At 46.6% G+C, this 19994-nt stretch overlaps 1 protein-coding gene across 3 annotated transcripts in view; it reads right to left on the reverse strand.

Annotated features, from left to right (window-relative positions):
- LOC138520768 (chitinase-3-like protein 1) overlaps positions 1 to 19994 on the reverse strand; it is a 336680-nt gene that overhangs the window by 65050 nt on the left and 251636 nt on the right. For all 3 annotated transcript variants that reach the window (XM_069633058.1, XM_069633057.1, XM_069633056.1), the window contains one exon: positions 8748 to 8933. In XM_069633058.1, the coding sequence (XP_069489159.1) occupies positions 8748 to 8933 (186 nt within the window). The remainder of the gene's footprint in view (positions 1 to 8747; positions 8934 to 19994) is intronic.

The raw sequence follows: 19994 nt of genomic DNA on the forward strand, positions 1-19994 counted from the left end.
ATGGATTATGAATGTGTGAAGCTAGCTTTGATAGCTAGATTTGGGAAGACCCTTTCCCAGTACCTTAAGAGGTTTAGAACCCTCAAAAAGCATGATAGTACCGCTTGGGCTACTTGGGTGAATGAATGTTTGAAAAACTTTTAGAGGGATGGATTAAGGGTTACAGAGTGAACACTTATGAAGGAATGAGAAATCTTGTCATGTTGGAGTCTATCTATGATGCCTGCTCTCCTGAGCTCAGACAATACTTGGCTGATTCAAAGGAAATAGATTCCAAGAAGCTAGATAAGGCTGCTGACTTGTGGGTTGCCAACGGTTCTCCCAAGAGCTTCTTCAGCTTCGCTCCAAGAAACGAGCTGCCCTCTCAGCCTGGAGAAATAAACCAAACGACGCTACCAAATCCTCCTTTAAGACTATCTCTAAGGACTACAAAACAGCTATTATCTTCGCTAAAGCTAACTCCTTCAACAATAGGATTGCCAACGCCAAATCTACTACCAAAGAAATCTTCACCATCTTCAGGGAACTTGAAACTCCGTCCACCCCACCATCCACCATCCAGAAAGATGAAAAATGGTGTAATGACATCCAAACCGCCATGTTTAATAAACTAAATACCCTGCAAACTAAAATCCAGGCACACCAAAAAGCTATGACCCTCCTAATCGCCAACCAGAATACTAACACTAACAAGGAGACCAAAGGCCACTCCTGCCCGCCTTTCGACTTCAAAGACATCACTGAATCTGAGGTCATCACGCTCTTAAAAACCATCAAACCATCTAACTGTAAAGGCGATGTATGCCCTGCACAGCTAGTCAAAGACTGCGGTCCTACCCTGGCCCCCTTCCTCACAGCCTTCATAAATGCATCCTTTCAGTCTGGCCATGTTCCAACTGACCTTAAGGAAGCCTGGGTCCGTCCGCTCCTCAAAAAGCCCTCACTTGACCCATCAGTACCAGGGAACTACAGACCCATCACTACTGTCCCCTTTCTATTGAAAATTTTGGACAAAGCGGCCTACCATCAAGTCCAAAAATTCCTCGAAGAGCACCGCCTTCTCGGCCTTCGGCAGTCTGGTTTCAGACCTCGTCATGGGACGGAAACAGCCCTACTTGACCTAAAAAATCAAATGGATGACATTCGTGACGCAGGCAAACCAGCGCTCATGCTCCTCCTTGATCTATCAGCAGCATTCGACCTCGTTGATCACAACACACTCTGCCACCATCTCTCTATAGCAGCCAACTTCTCCCCAAAAGCATGCGCATGGATCACCTCATTCCTACAGGAAAGGGCCATGAAAGTCTTCTCGGACTCAGCATGTGCATCTCCTAGTCACATCAAATGTGGGGTGCCCCAGGGCTCCTGCATAGCACCCACCCTCTACAACCTGTTCACACGTCCTCTCTTCAATCTCCTTGATTCTATGGGCATCTCATACACGAATTATGCGGATGACACCCAAGTACTCATCCCGCTTACAGGTGACTATGAGCTGGACAAGAACACCCTCAACTCCATCTACGCCACCATCCAAGCCTGGATGGCTGACAATTGGCTTTGTCTCAATAGCGAGAAGACCGAGCTTTTACTTATTGGGTCACCAACCATTCTAGGCAACCTTGACAAACAATACACCTCTTTTACCATCGACAACATACCGATTGCGGTATCCCAATCAGTCAAGACTCTAGGAGTCTACCTCGACTCTAATCTCACCATGGACAAGCATGTTAATGCCATAGCCTCCTCATCAGCATACTACTCCAAGCTCATCTACGCAGCAAGACCCTTCCTATCCTCACAAAATGGCCTCACTATTGCTAGGGCCATCATAGGATCTAGGTTGGACTACTGCAACGCACTCCTTGGTGGGACCTCCGGAAAAAACATCGCTAAACTCCAGCTTGCCCAGAACAACGCCCTCAGGGCCGCTACAGGTTTTTCCAGGAAAGACCACATTTCTGACCTTAGGAGGCAGGTCCACTGGCTGCCCATTAGGCAGAGGATCATCTTTAAAATCCTCTCCCTCACCCATAAATGCCTCCATGACCTTGCTCCCCCCTACCTTGCCCAGAGAATTTCACGACCCACCTCGGCCAGGCCCACCAGATCTGCCTACACCAACCTGATTTCTACTCCCAAGACTTGTAGAGTACGTGCGGGCGGCTCGAGCTTCTCAGCCCTAGCAGCCTCACACTGGAACGCCCTACCTTCGCTCCTCAGGGGGATTGACTCTCACCTAGCCTTCCGCAAAGCCTTAAAAACCAGGCTGTTTGTCTAAACCTTCCTGCCTTTATATTTACAGGCTTACGAACGTCATTTGTAACTATGCTCCGCTCTTCTCTCTGTAACTAAGTACCCTATGTTTCCTATGTTGACACAATCTTGCTGCTTACGCCTTCATGTAATAGCGCCTCGATGTCTATGGGCTGCAGTGCGCTCTATAAATGTAAATAAATAAAATAAATAAACAGGGCGACTCACAAGGATTCAGGGGTCACTCAGAAAAAGGATGAGGAAAAGCAGCCTAAGAAAGACAACAAAGAGAATTCAAATAATTCCAATTCCAAAGAGGGCCACATACAAAACTCTAAGGGTAAGCCACAAGGGAAACCGAATCAGGCTAGTGTACCGTCTGGTCCCAGACCAGAAGGAGGTCAGAACAAACCACCATTCATAAAGACATTTGGAAAATGTTATGTTTGTGGTTCAACTGACCATGTGAAAGGGGATCCCAGATGTAACGATAAACCTTCAGGGGTCCACACTGTCTCCTTAGCCTTCGCTCCAGAGGAGGAAGTACAAATGGTCAGTGGAAACTTTCAACTACTGGCTGAAGACCCCATCCGAGTCTCAGCTAGTGTATCTTTAGTATCATTGGGGTTGTGGGAACAACAGAATTTAGATGTGTTTAATTCTATCCCAAATAATACTAAAGAGTATTATAAAGACAGTGTCCTAGTGAATGGTCAGGAGACCACTGCCATTAGAGACACTGTAGCCAGCATAACTGTGGTGGATGAATCTTTTTTCAAGGTGGAGGATGTTGCTAAGGCAGCCAAACGCCTCACCAGGTTAGCTTGAGGGCCTGTGCAGATGCTTCCCCAGTTACCAGCTCTCATCCAGTGCAATGAGATGACTGTCAGGATACCTTTTAGTGTGCAATCTGAAGTACCTGGAAGGGTGTTGTTGGGCAATGATCTTAAAGATCTTGGAGTAGTCTCAAGTACTCCCAGACCTCCTAGTAAAAGATTATAGGAGCTCACCAGACCTGCAAGGGAGAGGACCTTGAGAGGCTCTCCTGAGGAGATGATAGAAAAGGACATCACTCCTACTCCACTGGAGTTACTAACTGCAATTTCTAAGCAACCAGAAGCAAAGGGGAAACTCAATACTTCTAAGAAGAAATCAGCAGAAAGCACTCCTGTGCTTCCAACCAGGAAATCTCCTAGGTTGTCCAAAATCACACCTGTGATTCCTCCTCCAGCTGAGGCTGAGAGTGAGGTACAACCCTGTGTGGGTGAACTGGAGCCTGAGGATTCAGATCTAGTAGAAGGCCAGGATCTTATTGGAGATCTGGACTCTTTGGACCATCCTGAGCTGCAGTCTTTACTGGTAGAAGGTGGCCCCAACAGGGCAGACTTCAGTAAGGGGCAAAGAGAATGTCCAACTCTGGAAGGTATTCGCCACCAGGCAGCTTCTCAGCTTGAAGGGCAAGAGCCTGAAAAGTATAGGTTGCACTGAGAAGATGGCCTCTTCTGCAGTGAACCGACTGAGTCAATCCCTGGAGACTACTAAAGACTTGTAGTTCCCCAAGACAACAGACTCCAATTCTTGCAACTAGCCCATGAGATACCTGTGGCTGGTCACTTGAGTTTCACAAACACCAAGGAAAGGCTCTCTCTCTACTTTTATTGTCCTAAAATGGGGGCTGAGGTAGATATGTATTGCAAGAGTTGCCACACCTGCCAAACCTTTGGTAAGAGTGGTTCCAAGAATGTGGCACCTTTAGTGCCTCTCCCTGTGGTGGGAGTACCAGTTGAGAGGGTGGGAATCGACATTGTCGGTCCTCTTGACCCTCCAACCTCTTCAGGCAACAGGTTCATCCTTGTTGTAGTAGACCATGGTACTAGGTAGCCTGAAGCAATTCCTATGAGGACTGTTACATCTCAGGCTGTGGCTAAGGCCCTCCTTGGTATTTTTACCAGGTTTGGGTATCCAAAGGAGGTAATATCCGACAGTGGGGTCAAATATTATGTCCCACTACATGAAGGCCATGTGGAAAAACTGTGGTGTTACCTACAAGTTCTCAACCACATACCACCCTCAGACAAATGGATTGGTAGAAAGGTTCAACAGAATCATGAAGAGCATGATAGGAGCTTTAGAAGACCCCCATAAGAAAAAGTGGGATCTTCTACTGCCATGCCTTCTCTTTCAATATGGAGAAGTCCCTCAGGAGGGAGTGGGTTACAGTGCCTTTGAACTTCTCTATGGCCATCCAGTCAGAGGTCCATTGGCCCTGATTAAGGAGGAGTTGGAGAGTGTTCCTTCCCCCAAGCCAGTCAGAGTGACTGACTATGTGATAGGACTCCAGCGGAGAATGTCACACATGATGGCTGAGGCAAGTGATAACTTGAAAGCAGGTCAGGCTCTAGTTAAGCATTGGCATGACCAGAAGGCCAACATGGTTGAGTTCGCTCAAGACCAGCTAGTTCTTGTTATGGTGCCAACAAGGCAGAGGGCCTTGCAGGACAAGTGGATAGGACTCTTCAAGATTGTGGGAAAACTTGGAGAGGTGAACTATCTGGTGGACTTAGGCAATCCTAAGGAGGCTCCCAGAGTCTTGCACACCAACCGTCTAAAACCTAATGTCTCGAGACCGGAACTGGGAGCTTTGCTTCTAGCTTCAGCTCAAGAGTAGGAGGAGAGTGAACCTCTGCCTGACCTTCTCAGAGGCAAGCCTTTAGACGAGCAAATAGAAGGAGTTAATCTCTCTTCTAATCTGACTTCTGAACAACAGGAGGAGTGCAAAGTTTTATTAAATCAATTTTCCCCCTTGTTTTCACTTTCACCAGGCTTGACCCCTTGGGGCCAGCATGATATCAACACTGGTGACTGTTTACCTGTCAAAAGCAGGGGTTACGGAATGTCAGAGAATGCAAGAACCCACATCGAAGGAGAGGTCAACAAGATGCTTGATCTCGGGGTAATAGAACCCTCTACTAGTCCATGGTCTAGCCCAGTTGTGTTAGTATCAAATGCAGGATCCAAGGAGATGAGATTCTGTGTGGACTATAGAGCTCTAAATGCAGTCACTAAGACTGATGCCCATCCTTTGCCAAGGACAGATGAGCTGGTGGATAGACTTGGTTCAGCCAAATACCTCAGCACATTTGATCTCACGTGAGGCTATTGGCAAATAGCCCTGACAGACCATGCCAAGGAGAAAAGTGCATTCTCCACCCCAGTTGGTTTATACCAGGTCAAGGTCATGACTTTTGGATTAAAGAATGCACCTTTTACATTCCAAAGGATGGTTAATCAGGTTCTGAATGGGATGGAGGACTTCTGCATGGCATACTTGGATGACATTTCAGTGTTTAGCCCTACTTGGAAAGAACATGTTGACCAACTAGGATATGTTTTGCAGGCTCTTGAGCAGGCCCAACTGACCATAAAGGCAAGCAAATGTCAAATTGGTCAGAGTAAAGTGGTCAACCTTAGTCATGAGGTAGGAGGTGGTGAAATAATGCCATTGCTCAGCAAAATTGAAGCTGTGCAAAATTGGACAACACCTACTACTCAAACCCAGGTGAGAGCCTTCCTAGGCCTCACTGGGTATTACAGGAATTTCATTGAGAACTATGGGACCATAGCTTCTCCACTGAATGTAATCTCCTCTCCAAAATTCCCCAAAAAGGTAAAATGGAATGAGAAGTGCAATCACGCCTTTGAAAGCCTGAAAAGAGCCCTTTGTCAAGCTCCAGTTCTAAGAGCTCCCGACTACCACCAACCCTTCACTGTGCAAACATATGCTTCCAATACAGGTATAGGTGCAGTCCTTAGTCAACTGGATGAGAAAGGTAGGGAACACCCCATTTGCTTCATCAGTAGGAAACTGAAGGTACCGGAAACAAGGTGGGCAACTATTGAGAGAGAATGTTTTGCCATTGTGTGCTCTCTGAAGAAGTTTAGGCCATACCTGTATGGTTCTACTTTCACTATTCAGACTGACCACCAACCTTTGAGATGGTTGATGCAAATGAAAGGGGAAAACCCAAAACTGTTAAGATGGTCAATCTGCCTCGAGGTTTGATTTTACCATTGAGCACAGGTCAGGATGTCACCACCAAAATGCTGTTGGTCTCTCTAGGATGTTTTTAACCGATTAGAGGTAAGAGTCTCATCCAGGAGTGGATTAGATCCTCCTGTCCCTTAGTCTGGGGGTGGGGGGGTGTTAGGGAGAATTCTCTTCTAGGGCTAATTTCCCTTACCTATAGAGTCCCCCAGCAGCTTTGCTGGATTTGAAGGGTTTATTTGTCTCTCCTGCTAAGAGTGAGACTCCTTTTCCCACTCTTATACAGATTGCTAGTGTGTGTTTTAGGCTATCTTGTGTTATGGCCTATGGGGTTTTTCTCACCCTCATAGGAATAATCTTTTTAACATGTGTGTTACACAGCACCCTCAGTGCAGTGACACAGGGGTGTCATAGTGACCCCCAAACATAGACTCCATAAACTGGAACTGACTACTGTCTCCCAGGGCATGTAAAGTCCCATTGACTTTACTAGTCAACAATTATGAACTAAACCAGTACACCCCATCTTACTATGGAAGTACTGGAAAGGGTTAATAGTTTTTCCCTGGTGTACATTTTCGAGAAGCTACCGTACAGTCCCTCTCTCCAAAGTTTCTGGCTGGTGGTAGTGGTTACTTCCGTAAATATTCAATCGCAAATATTTCCCTATGGGATTTTCCCATTGTTAGAGGCTACCACTTTTACTGACAGCCTCTAACATACTGCCGGTTTATTTTAATATAACTTTACTCCGGTAGGTTTTTATTGCCAGATCTTTGTTAATATTTCTTTCTCGTGTCTTTCTCTGAAATCCTAACCCTGTCGGGGATCCTTTGTTCGTCCTTTTGGTGGGCTTCACCAAAACTATTATAAGCACTTTTCCTTCCCCTTTCTATATTGCTGAAGTGCCATTTTGCTCGGTTTACATCAAAGTATTGCTGATACTAAAGTATTGCCTTGCCTAACTTGTTCACAATCTAATTGGGAAGTGTTGCTGGTGTGTTTTGGAGTCTAACTCTGTATGACTTGTCCTTTCCCTCCCTCTGAAGAAATTATTAGAGTGCCATTTCTGCTTAGTTTACACTGTGCCGTTTTGCTCAGTTTTCACTGTTGCTCAAACTTGTCTACAATTTAATTAGGGAGTTGTGTATACTTTCCTTGACTGTTTTAACTTACTTTGATAATAGTGATTTGTGTGTGAACATCAGAGTGTGTAAAATAAATATATATATGCTTTTTGATACAATGTTTTGGTCAGTGTTTCCTTGTGCCATAGTACTGTAGGCCTATTGTGTAAACCCTGAATACTGCTCATCTCCCTCTTGAGATAAGTCTGACTGCTCAGCCATAGCTACCAACTAAATCTCTGTGGGTCAGACTGATACCAAAGGGGATGTATTGCCTATACCTGTAGTCCTAATCTTCTGTAGTGCTCCCTAAGGGAACTGCACAGGATTCTGCCTAACAATAATTTTTATGCACCCTTTCCCGGGCCGATGTATCCACTACTGTCCTCAACGCCACTAACGGGCCCACAAACTACCCCTGTACATGGTCGGACTGGGGCATAACATTGTCTCGGCACGAATGAAAAAGTGGCACACAGTTGCAAATGGCAATTCATTCCTTTAGTGACAGATTGTTTGAATAGTAACCAAAGGGGAGTTTTTTGATAACTTGTGCTGCAAATTGTGCATTTTAAAGAATATTTATTCAGCAAAACTGGTCAAACTAACAGCCGCATAGTAAACTAAGTCATCAAACTGGCCCACACTGGCCAAACAAAGGGCCCAGTTTGACCAAGAATACTGGCCCACACCAGCATTTTGAGTTCTTGGTTCAGGCGTTGTTGCCCTATTGCCCTATAGGCCAGTCCGAGCCTGGCCCTGCATCGCCCAGTCCTTATGCAAAGCACTCTGAATGTAGCCGGCACCAGGCATTGCTGTCTCGTGGACAGAGTTGCTGTTCGTGCGCCCCCCTTTTCAGCCCCCCTTTTCGTTTGCTGTTAAGATCTCACAGCACTCTTCAAAGTTTCAGAAGGGGAGGGGGGGTGGAGAGGGCACTTTGACTCAAGGTTTGGTTTTCTGACTGTAGGATATGTGAGTGCAAGGATTAGCCAGAAAAACATACACATGCTTTCCATCGCCTGTTGCCTATTTGAGGTGAACCCGTGGCGGAAAGGGGAGTTTTGTGGCGACCCTAAAACCAATTGGTGCTGAACTGGTAAGAGTCTCCATTCACAGAAGTAAGATGGGTGGGAGTAAGAGTTGCACCTGTGGGCATGAGAGATGTTGCACCCTGCTGGTATGAGTGTGCTGCTCACTGTGACTCATACTAGCAGCACCTACCTGTGTGCGCAGAGGGGTGCTTTCTTCAGCTGTAAAGCAGCTCGGTGGGTGTGTGCACCTGCAGCAGAGACCCTTGTGAAGCCGGGACGTACCTCGTAGTAGGACCAGCTACTTCCTTCCTTGGTGATAGGACCGGGGGTTCCAGCACCCTTGATCGGTGCCCCGATGCCAGTGTTGGAGGGTGATGCCAGTGTGAAGGTTTGCCCAAAGGCGGCAATGCCCATGATCAGCTTGTCTGCCGGGGCGCCGCTGTCCCTCCAGTACCGCATGGTGGCGTCCTGTGGGGGGAATCAGATGCGCCGGGGTTAGGCTCACAGCAGCCAGAACGCCGGTGCTTTAAGTGGGATGAGGCATCGAATGGGGCGAGGTGGGTGGGGGGTTACAAAACAGACACTTGACAAACTCTGCTAGCAGCCATTATTGCTTCAGAATTTAACACACCATGAAACTTTGTGTATTAAAAGGCAACCATTTAACAGCAGGAACACTAACGTGCATAAATAATGGAGGGACTGGATGAAGCTTTTTACTGTTTAAAATGTGTATTCATTTTAAGTAAGAACACAATGATGTAGAACAAATCAATGAACTGGGAAAAGTACATCAAATATTCAAAGAACATGTCAGAACCGAGTAAAACGGAGAGTCAATAAGCGTTATTTAAATCGAAGTCAATAATCCTATTATAATTGTGCAAAGGGGAGACGAATACAGGGGAAAAGGACATGACAGGACACACGAGGGAAGGAGAGAAAATAACGATAAAATATCAATATGCAATTAAATACTAATTTTGAGAATTAAGATATTGATTAAATAAATTCAATTTTTTGTTAAACTTGTGCATAACATCAAAAGTATTGGCATAGCATTTTTCGATCCGGTGGATGGAGCAAATGGAGTTCCACCAAATATTATAAGATAAATTGGCTGTATTTTTCCAGTTAAAAGAAATATTCTTAAAAGCAATACTAATGAACACATTAAATAGCGGGGGAGGTTCAATGCAACTGATGTCAGGATTAACAATAGTTCAAATCATTAGGTTGGCAATTGTTAAGGGTTCTGATAAATGAAAAATTGTTTGTAATTGAGACCAAATCAAAGTTATGTTATGTTATGTTACTTTGCATTTACATAGCGCCTTATGTACCATTGGTATTGTCTCAAGGCGCTGGTAGGTTGAACACCCTCGGAAACCGAAGTTCAAGTCAGTAGAGAGGGTAGAGAGAGTCAAAGGTGCGTCTGAGCACCGGATATGTGTGCAGGTGGTGTGGCATTCATGTGATAGCTGCTTATTAGAGGTAGGTGTGGTGGTTGAGAAATCAAGAGTATGTGTTTGTTCTGGCAGGTTTTATCCAGACCGATTTTGGCTGCGTTAGGCCTGAGGAGAAAAGCCTAGGCTGGAGGGTGTGTAACCAGCAGTGTTTAGTTAGAGTGATGGGGAGTATGAGGCGGATGTTGGTATGAGAACAGTTACACCGAATGGTGTCATAGTATCTCTGTGTTCTAGTTGAGTGGTGGTGTAAAGAAGAGAGTAAGCGTGGCGATGTGATATGATGGTTTACATGCTCTTTCAAACGTTCCATGCACTCCAAACCATTCATGTAAGTCGCGCAATTCTATGCGCTCCAATCTGTTCCATGCACTCCAATCCGTTCAATGTGCTCCAATCCGTTCCATGCACTTCAATCCGTTCCATGCACTTGAAACCGTTCCATGCACTCGAATCCGTTCCATGCACTCTAATCTGTTCCATGTACTCCATGTACCAATACCTGGCAACTCTTGCTCACTGCATTGCCATTTTCTGCTCAAATTTCCAGTGCTACGCTGATGACACTAAACTCATTTTGCGGCTGCCCTCGGCCACCTCCTCTCCCTCTCTCATCTCTGACCGCCATTCAAGATTGGTGTGCCGCCAATGATCTTTGTCTGAATGCCAGCAAGACGGAGATCCTCCTCATCGGCACACCATCTCCATCCTCTTCCCTCACTGTCTTGCTGGCCTCCCTTGGCCCTCCTCCTACCCCCACCTGCGAGGCTAAGAATCTTGGCGTCATCTTTGACTCCACACTTTCCTTCTCGGCCCATATCTCTGATGTCTCTAAAAAGTCAAACTTCCGACTGCACCTCCTCAGAGGTATTCTGCCTTTCCTCTCCTTCCCCCAGAAGCTCATGGTATCCCAAGCTCTGGTTCTCTCTAGCTTGGACTATTGTAACAGCCTCTTTCTAAATCTACCTGCCTCTACTCTCCGCCCTCTACAACTTATCCAGAACAGGACTGCGAGACTTGTCCTTGGCCTCAAGCCCTGGGATCGTATCTCTCCAGCTTTGCAATCTCTCCATTGGCTCCCAGTGGATGCAAGGATTACATTCAAAACCCTCTGCATTGTCCACAAGGCTTTCTGGGGCCTGGGTCCAAAATACCTTCAGCTATCCCTCTGCAAATACCTCCCCTCTCAAGCTCTTTGCTCCTCTACCTCTAACTCCCTCAGGGTCAGTCGTTTTTCAAAGAAACAAGCTGGGGGTAGATCTCTATCTTCGGCTGGGGCCTCCCTCTGGAACAGCCTCCCTGCCACTCTAAAACTTGAGGAGAACCATCTCTGGTTCCGGAAGCACCTCAAAATGTTCCTCTTTGCTTCTGCCTTCGCTCCCCTTCTCCCCTGCTGACCTGCTCTCTTGGCACTGTGCACCTGGCCACCCTCTGTCCCCTGGGCCCAGGTACCTGCTCACCCTGCTACCTTCCTGCACTGCCTCCTGGCCACCCCTTGTACTGGGGACTGTATCTGTACCCATACAGCCCCCCCCCCATTTTTCTTCTTTTCTGCACTTATTCAGACTTACCCAGTCTGCTGCCTTGAACACAGCACTTGCCACTTGCTGGCTGCACTACCACAGTTTGCCTCAATTTTCTATTTATTTTATTTATCTGCGCTCCTCGACTTCTGCACTTTCCACTCTCACCCTCCCATGCACTTGCGCGTTCTCAATGTCACTGGGCCTAGAAAGATCGTTTTTATGTTGTGCTGTGTACTCCCTTGTTCCCCTCCCTTGCCTAGTCACGCTCTGAAACACTTGTGTACGAGCGCGATACAAATAAATATCATACTCCGATCCATTCCGTGTATTCTAAGCTATTTTACGCACTCCAACCATTTTATGAACTCCAACTATTTTATGCAATGCTTCTTTCATTCGTTCTACCCAGGTTATCATTTCTCCAGGCATCATCCATCCAAGTACGTCATCTTCACACGTTCCATCCACTTCACTGGTTCCATCCATTTCACACGTTCCATCCACTTCACACGTTCCATCAGGTTCCACCCACTTCACCGGTTCCAAACGCATCACCTGTTCATCTACCTACTTCATCCGTTCTACCACATACCATTCACTTCACCTATTCTACACCCGTTCATCCGTTCCATCCACATACTTGACCCGTTCCATCCACATACTTGACCCGTTCCATCCACATACGTCACCCCTACCATCCACATACTTCACCCGTTCCATCCACATACTTCACGCGTTCTATCCACATAATTCCCCTTTCCATTCTTCATACTTCAGCCTTTCTGTCCAGATATTTCACCAGTTCCATCCTTTTCACTTATCACACCCTGTTCATCATTTCTGTCTTGTTCATCCATTCCACCCAGTTCATCCATATCACCCAGTTCATCCACACCACCCAGTTCATCTGTTCCACCCGGTTCCTCCGTTCCACACGGTTCATCCGTTGCACCCGGTTCATCAATTCCACCCGGTTTGTTCGTTCCACCCGGTTCGTTTGTTCCACCCAGTTCGTCCGTTCCACCCGGTTCATCAATGCCACCCGGTTCATCAATTCCGCCCAGATCATCCGTACCACCTGGTTCATCCTTTTCTCCTGGTTCATTGGTTTCACCCAGTTCATCCGTTCCACCTAGTTCATCCGTTCCACTCACATAGTACACTTGTTCCAACCCCATACTTCCATACTTCCTCCGTTCCAACTGTATTTTTCATTTGATCGATCCACTTAACCCATTCCATCCACATACTTCTATCGTTCTATTCAATATATTTGATCCATTTTGTCCTCACATTTCACCCGTTCCTTCCTCATACTTTACCCGTCTCATCTATATACATCACCCTTTCTTCCAGATCCATCCTCCGTTCCTGCCACCCACTACACCCGTTTCTTCCTTTTACTACGCCCGTTCCTTCCAACCACTTCACCCGTTCATCCGCATACATCACCCGTTTGCTCCACGCTCGACCTCCGCTCCGCACTCTACACCCACTCCGCACTCTACACCCGCTCAGCACTCAACACCCGCTCTGCACTCCGCACTCTACACCCGCTCCGCACTCTACACCAGCTCCGCACTCAACTCCCGCTCTGCACTCAACACGTGCTCCGCACCCACACATACTCTACATCAGCTGAACACCACCGCACACTACATCCGCTCAACACCCTAGGTCTGTTCAAGACCATCACGCTCTACATCCTCTCATCACCCTAAATCTGTTTGACACTCTACATCCGCTCCACTCTATTAACCACTCACACAACCTACATTCGCACCACAACCTACATCTGCACCACGCTTCTATCTGTTCCCCGCTCTCATCCGCTCCATGCCCTCATTCATTTTGCGCTCTCATCCGATCTACGCAATCATCCGCTCTATGCACCCATCTGCTCTATGCACACATCCGCTCTACGCACTCATCCGCTCTAGGCACTCGTCCGCTCTGCTCACTCGTCCGCTCGAGGCACTCATCCGCTTCACGCATTCATCCGCTCCACGCACTCGTCCTTTCCACACACTCATCTGCTATACGCAATCGCCCGTTCTACGCCCTCACCCACTCTACGCACTGGCCCGCTCTACGCATTCGCCCGCTCTACGCACTCGCCAGCTCTATGCACTCACCCGCTCTACGCACCCTTCCACTCTACGCACTCTTCCGCTCTACACACTCTTCAACTCTACACAGTCTTCCGCTCTACGCACTCATCCGCTATATGCACCCATCTGCTCTACGCACCCATACGCTCTGCGCACCCATCCGCTGTACGCACTTATCTGCTCTAGGCACTCCTCTGCTCTTATGCACTCATCCGTTCTTACGCACTCATCCCCTCTTACACACTCATCCACTTTATACACTCATCCGCTCTATACACTCATCCACTCTATACACTCATCCACTCTGCACACTCGTCCTCTCTACACACTCGTCCGCTCTACGCATTCATTTGCTCTGAGCACCCTTCCGCTCTGCGCACTCTCCCGCTCTAGACACTCATCCACTCTGCACACCCATCCGCTCTGCGCACCCATCCGCTTTACACACTCATCTGCTCTACGCACTCATTCGCTCTTACGCACTCATCCACTCTTACACACTCGTCCGCTCTATACACTCATCCGCTCTATACACTCATCCGTTCTACACACTCGTCCATTCTACTCATTCATCCGCTCTACACACTCCTCCACTCTACACACTCCTCCGCTCTTACACACTCATCCGCTCTACACACTCATCAGCTCTACACACTCATCCACTCTATACACTCGTCCGCTCTACACACTCGTCCGCTCTACGCATTCATCTGCTCTAAGCACCCTTCCGCTCTGCGCACTCATCCGCTCTACACACCCATCTGCTCTACGCATTCATCCGCTCAATGCACTCATCCGCTCTACTCACACCTCCGCTCTACACACCCATCCGCTCTATGCACCCATCCTCTCTACGCACCCATCGCTCTACGCATTCATCCACTCTATGCACTTGTCCTTTCCATGCACTCATCTGCAATAATCACTCATCTGCTCTAAACACTCCTCCGCTTTTACGCATTCATCTGCTCTTACTCACTCATCCGCTCTATAAACTCATCCGCTCTATACACTCATCCGCTCTATACATATTTGTCTGCTCTACGCACTCCTCTGCTCTACACACTCCTCCGTTTTTACGCACTCATCTGCTCTTACTCACTCATCCGCTCTACACACTCATTCGCTCTATACACTCATCTGCTCTACACAATCGTCCGCTCTATGCATTCATCCGCTCTAAGCACCCTTCCGCTCTAAGCACGCTTCCGCTCTGCACACTCATCCGCTCTATGCACTCATCCGCTCTACGCACTCATCTGCTCTACGCAATCATCCGCTCTACACACTCATCCATTCTACACACTCATCGTTCTACACACTCATCCATTCTATATACTCATTCGCTCTACACACTCATCCGCTCTACACACCCATCTGCTCAACGCATTCATCCACTCAATGCAGTCATCCACTCCACGCGCTTCATCCACTCTACCGATTTCATCCGCTCCACTCACTTCGTTCATTCATCCTGCATTATCGGTTGAGGCCATGTCACTTGTCATACGCACTCAATCCGTTCCGTGCCCTCCATCTGTCTCATGCACTACACCCGTCTCATTTACTTGAATCGTCTATTCTGTACTTTCCATTTATGCCATGCACTCATACATTCCATGCCATCTGTCCGTGTACTCATCCGGCTCCTGTATTCATCTTTCCATCCTCTTCTCTTTATTCATTTTGTCCATTTTGTTCATAATGTCCATTGGAATCATTTCATACATTTCATTAATTTCAATCGCATTACTATTTTCGTACGATTTATTATTTTTATCCACTTCACTGCTTTGATCTACTTTACTCATTCTATTCTGTTTGTCCTTTAAGTTTACATAAGCGGTTATTAGTTGCCGATTTCTCGCTTGGATCTTGATGTTGTATTGTTATTTGTCTTATTGTTATTTAAGATCCAGTAGTTTGTTGAGTTGCTGTCATTGAGATGCTGTTATTCAGTTTGAGTTAGTTTGAGTACGGGGTTGCTTTTAGGGGAAGAGCCAAGTTTTCAGTAATTTGCGGAAAAACAAGAGGTCTTCAGTAAGGCGGATGTGGGGTGGGAGTGCGCTCCACAGCGTGGGGGCCAAGGCTGAGAATGATGATCTGCCTAATCTGACTGAGTTTGTTTTAGGTATGACTAGGAGGCCGGCTGAGCTTGATCTTAGAGTACGTGGAGGGTGATAGGGTTTTAGTTTGTCTTGCAGATATTGAGGGCCGGTTTTATGCAGTGCTCGGTGAGAAATGCATAAGGTTTTGAAGGTCACCTTTCGGGCAACCGGAAGCCAGTGCAGAGTTTTGAGGGCTGGGAAGATGTGGTCTCTCGGGCCGAGCGCTAGTAGCAGTTTGGCTGCAGCGTTTTGTGCTCTTTGTAGTTTAGAAGGTTGGTATGCGTAGAGGGGGTTAGCGTAGTCCAGGCTTGATATAACAATTGATTGGACCACGGAGAGTCTGTTGGGAAAGGAGAGGTATGGAAAGATGCACCTAAGAGTTTTAAGGTGGTAGTGGCAGGACTTTCAGACATTGTTGACTTGGCGCGAGGGTGTTAGGTCAGAGTCAAGGGTGCATCCAAGGTTTTTTACTGAATTAGAGGTAGTCGGTGACTTGCCCATGGCAGATGGCCAGGGTAGTGTGTGTGGAAGAAGTTCGGCGTTGCCACATACCATGATTTCGGTTTTGGAGGGGTTTAGCAAGAGGTGGTTTCTGGTCATCCAGAGCTCTATGTCGAGGAGGCAGGAAGCGAGGTCAGGTCGGAAGTTGGATTTTCAGTTCAGGAGTTTTAGAATTAGATGAGTGTCATCAGCGTAGTTGTAACACAGGATGTTGTGAGAACTAATTATTCATGGGAGGGTGACCAAGTAGAGATTGAACAGGAGGGTTGATAGGCATGCTCCTTGTGGAACTCCCGTGTCGACTTGTCGGGCTTGGGAGGAATAGGTGGAGTGTAGCGTTATTTGGTACCTATCTTTGAGGAATGAAGCTATCCATTTGACAGCGGTTCCAAGAATTCCTAGGGAGTGAAGGCGGTCAAGGAGGATTGAGTGATTGATTGTATCAAAGGCGGCAGATAGGTCAAGAAGGATTAATGCCGCGCATCCCGCAGAGTCTGCTGTGATTTTAACGTCATTCCAGATTGAGGTTAGGGTGGTTTCAGTTCTGTGTTGAGCTCTGAAACCTGATTGTACAGGGTCTAGGAGATTGTTGGCTTCGACAAAGGCATTTAGTTGGGAGTAGGCGGTTCGGTCAATGAGTTTGGCAAGGAACCTGGTCTTAGTATTGCCAAGAGACCCGAGCAGGGCCAACCATGCCTGCCCTTTTTAGCTTTATTTAAATACAGGGAAAAACGCCTAAAAGTGGGGTCTCCAGTAGCCACATTTCTTGCAGGCATATTTTATCTAACCCAGCAACAACAGGATCCATACTGTGAAAGAGGGGGGCAAAGCCCCTGGTGTTCCAAGAGCCAACGTCTAACCTGTGGGGCCCTCGTCGCCCTGTCTCTATTCTTTACCCAGGAGGACCAATGCCTTTGCCAAGCAGTCCCAGGATTGCTCACCCTCCAAGATTGACTTCTCGCACCTTTCTTGGAGGTCCTCTCTCTTATCCTCATTGTGATCATTTACCCCACTTGTGGTAACCTTTACTGAAATGTGACCATTCACAGGGGCAACCATTTCCCATGTAGTCTTATTAGGGGATCCAGCCCGTGAGGATCTTTCCTTTTCGTTCATGCCACCTCCTGTAATACTACTCATCGCAGGCTTCCCGCGTTATTTAGCAGATTCCCCCCTCTGAGGAATTTTTCTTAATAGCTTATCGCCCTTCCTTAAGTCAAAACACAGAGAGCAAAGCTCATCACTTCTATCCAAGAGCAACACAATCAAAGCGGCAGAGCCCATGTGCAGATACACTCGGTCGTTAACTTTCTCGTTTAAGAAGCCAACCATTTTAATGTCTTTCGAGTCAATCACCCGCAATCTAGGTACGCGATGAAATAGGCACAGAATGTTGGAACGATTTAGTATTTGTCTGTTGTCTGCCCTTAGTACTTGTTCTAGAACTGTGTTGTGGTGAACATTGGTCACATCACTGAGCCTGTCGGTTCCGTGATGGGTTCTTCATTACTGGCTACGACCTTGAAGCACACCTTCATCCACAAGCGAGAAGATCAGGCGATCGATCCAGTCTGGATTTCTTGATAATTTTTTCCATAACAGAGGGTCATTTAGGAGGTTCATCCCGCATTCCTATCACCCGGGCTCGTCTCTCAGCCAGGGTGAAAAAAGGAGAATTATTACAGTTCTCTTGAACCGAATGGTCTCTCTGCCTTTCCTCCATTTGAGGTTTCGATTTTGAGGCAATGCTTACCGATAAAGTCTCTACTTGGGGAACAGCCGATTCGCTCTGTTCGTATGTAGACAGTTGCAGCAATGGATCCTCAGAGCTTTTCAACTCAACCGGGTCTTCTGATCTCAAAGATGTGTTTCCTGTGTTGTCAATTACACTTTCATTAGCAAATGTTTTCTTGTTCCGTGCCATTTTTCGATATTTCGCTGGAGCTGGAAATGTACCCCAAAAACCACTTTTGAGGTTTCTTAGGAAGCTCCTTGATCCACAAGCTCTCCCCGGTTGTATTTTTGACATATTTTTAGGTTTCCTAGGTTGCTCTGTTTTGTTTGTTTTAGCCAAAGCCATTTTATTTTGTTAAAAGATAAAAAAATGGTTTACCTTTACAGAAGTTTCGCCGTTTTCATGTTCACAGTCATCTTCAATTATAACTGCAGACTCGGGTACACTCTGGATCTCATTGGACTCCAACACCTGTATTGACTCCTCGCCTGCAGGCCGATGGGCTTGAATTGGAGCCACTGTTATCACTTGGTGCGTTTCTACTGCCCGATCACTTTGAGCCCTTTCCCGGTTTTCCATCAATGGGGCAGTCAAAGAGGCTTCCAGACAAACTGCCTGAGGATTACGGTTGAGACTAGCAGGGGCAGTTGGAGGCTTAGGGACTAAATCGGTGTCTCTTTGGAGATCAGCAGTTTTTTTCCTAATATTGGGATCCTGGAGTTTGGTCTGCAGAGCAATCTCTGGAACACTTTCGAGGAAGATTCTTTTGTCAGTCGTAGCCTCCGGCGTGAGGTCAATAAGGATTTTTAGAATCACACCACCCATTTTCTTTTCCCTCATTCTTCGTTCCTTAATTGGCTCTATACATGATTCTACGTGGATGAATTTGGCGTCCATCAGTGCTATCAGGGTAGCTTGAGCTTTAGAGTTGCCACTTACCTTTCTGTAGAGCTTGAGGAAAGGAACCAGTGTGATAGTAACTGCTGCGAAATGATTGGCTTTCAGCTTGGTTATCCATGAGCCCTGACTACGATCATCCGAGTCTGGTTGAGTTTTTTTAAACATTTTTTATTTTTTTATTATTTGTTTTAATCAAATGAATGATTTTTACAAAGCGTTGACGTTACTCTAAAAAAGGTTTCTTGGGAGAGACTAGGGCAATTCAGCCAGCCCTCGACCCTTATTTCTAATTTCTCGTTTGGGTACGTCTACCCATTCAAAGTGTCTTGTTTGTCAAGAATTCACGAGGAGTTACAAATGCCCTTTGTTACGTCGTTGTTTATGAAAGGTGATCTAGTTCGGTCATCACATGTTGTAATATTTTTGTTGTCGCCATTAACCACCTAGGCCACTGATCATCCGCGACCACCAACAAGATTCTGAGTCCAGCGTGGGGTCTGACGCAAAATATTGCATGTAGGTTGTCCTTATTTCCTCTGCTGTCACACAATTGAGGAGAAGATGGCATATTGTTTCTTTTTCATTTATCTTGTGGCAAAGTCTGCAGTCACTTGTGTCTGAGAGTCCTCTTATTGCTTTGATTTCATTTGTTGAGAGGAGGTTGAGCCTTGCACGCAGGATGCAGTTTCTGGCTTGTTTGTTAGGAAATTGTCTAATATAACTCTGTAGTTCTTCAATTTTTTTATATTCGGAGGCAAGTGGAGAGTTAGCTTCTTTTCTGATGCTTTTGACAAGGTCGATATCCAATCTAGGTCTTTGATTTTCCTCAGAATCCTGGCCGGATTTCGAAGCAGTTCCTCCTCATCACTCTCAATTGATTTTAGGAGGGTGAGGTTGTCTTTTCGCCAGGTTTGGAGCACCTTGTTTCTGCCAGATAACATTTCCGTTTGTATTAGTTTATACAGCAGTGGGCTCGAAGGATTTAGGCATTTCCTGTATAAACTCAGGGAATTACAATTCATAGTCCCTTGTAAGGATAGAAGGCTCAACTGTCTTCGAATCGATGCTATTGGTGTTGAGGAAGGTAGGCTAAGTACTGTTCTCCAGAAGAGGGCTTCCAGTTTCGGCCAGATGTCAGGCGGAAGCAGTAGCATAGCTTCAGTTCCATAAGTTATGGAAGGC

This window comes from Ambystoma mexicanum, chromosome 13 (assembly GCF_040938575.1).
Source record: "Ambystoma mexicanum isolate Mex_15411 chromosome 13, UKY_AmexF1_1, whole genome shotgun sequence".
In the NCBI taxonomy this organism is placed as follows: Eukaryota; Metazoa; Chordata; class Amphibia; order Caudata; family Ambystomatidae; genus Ambystoma; species Ambystoma mexicanum.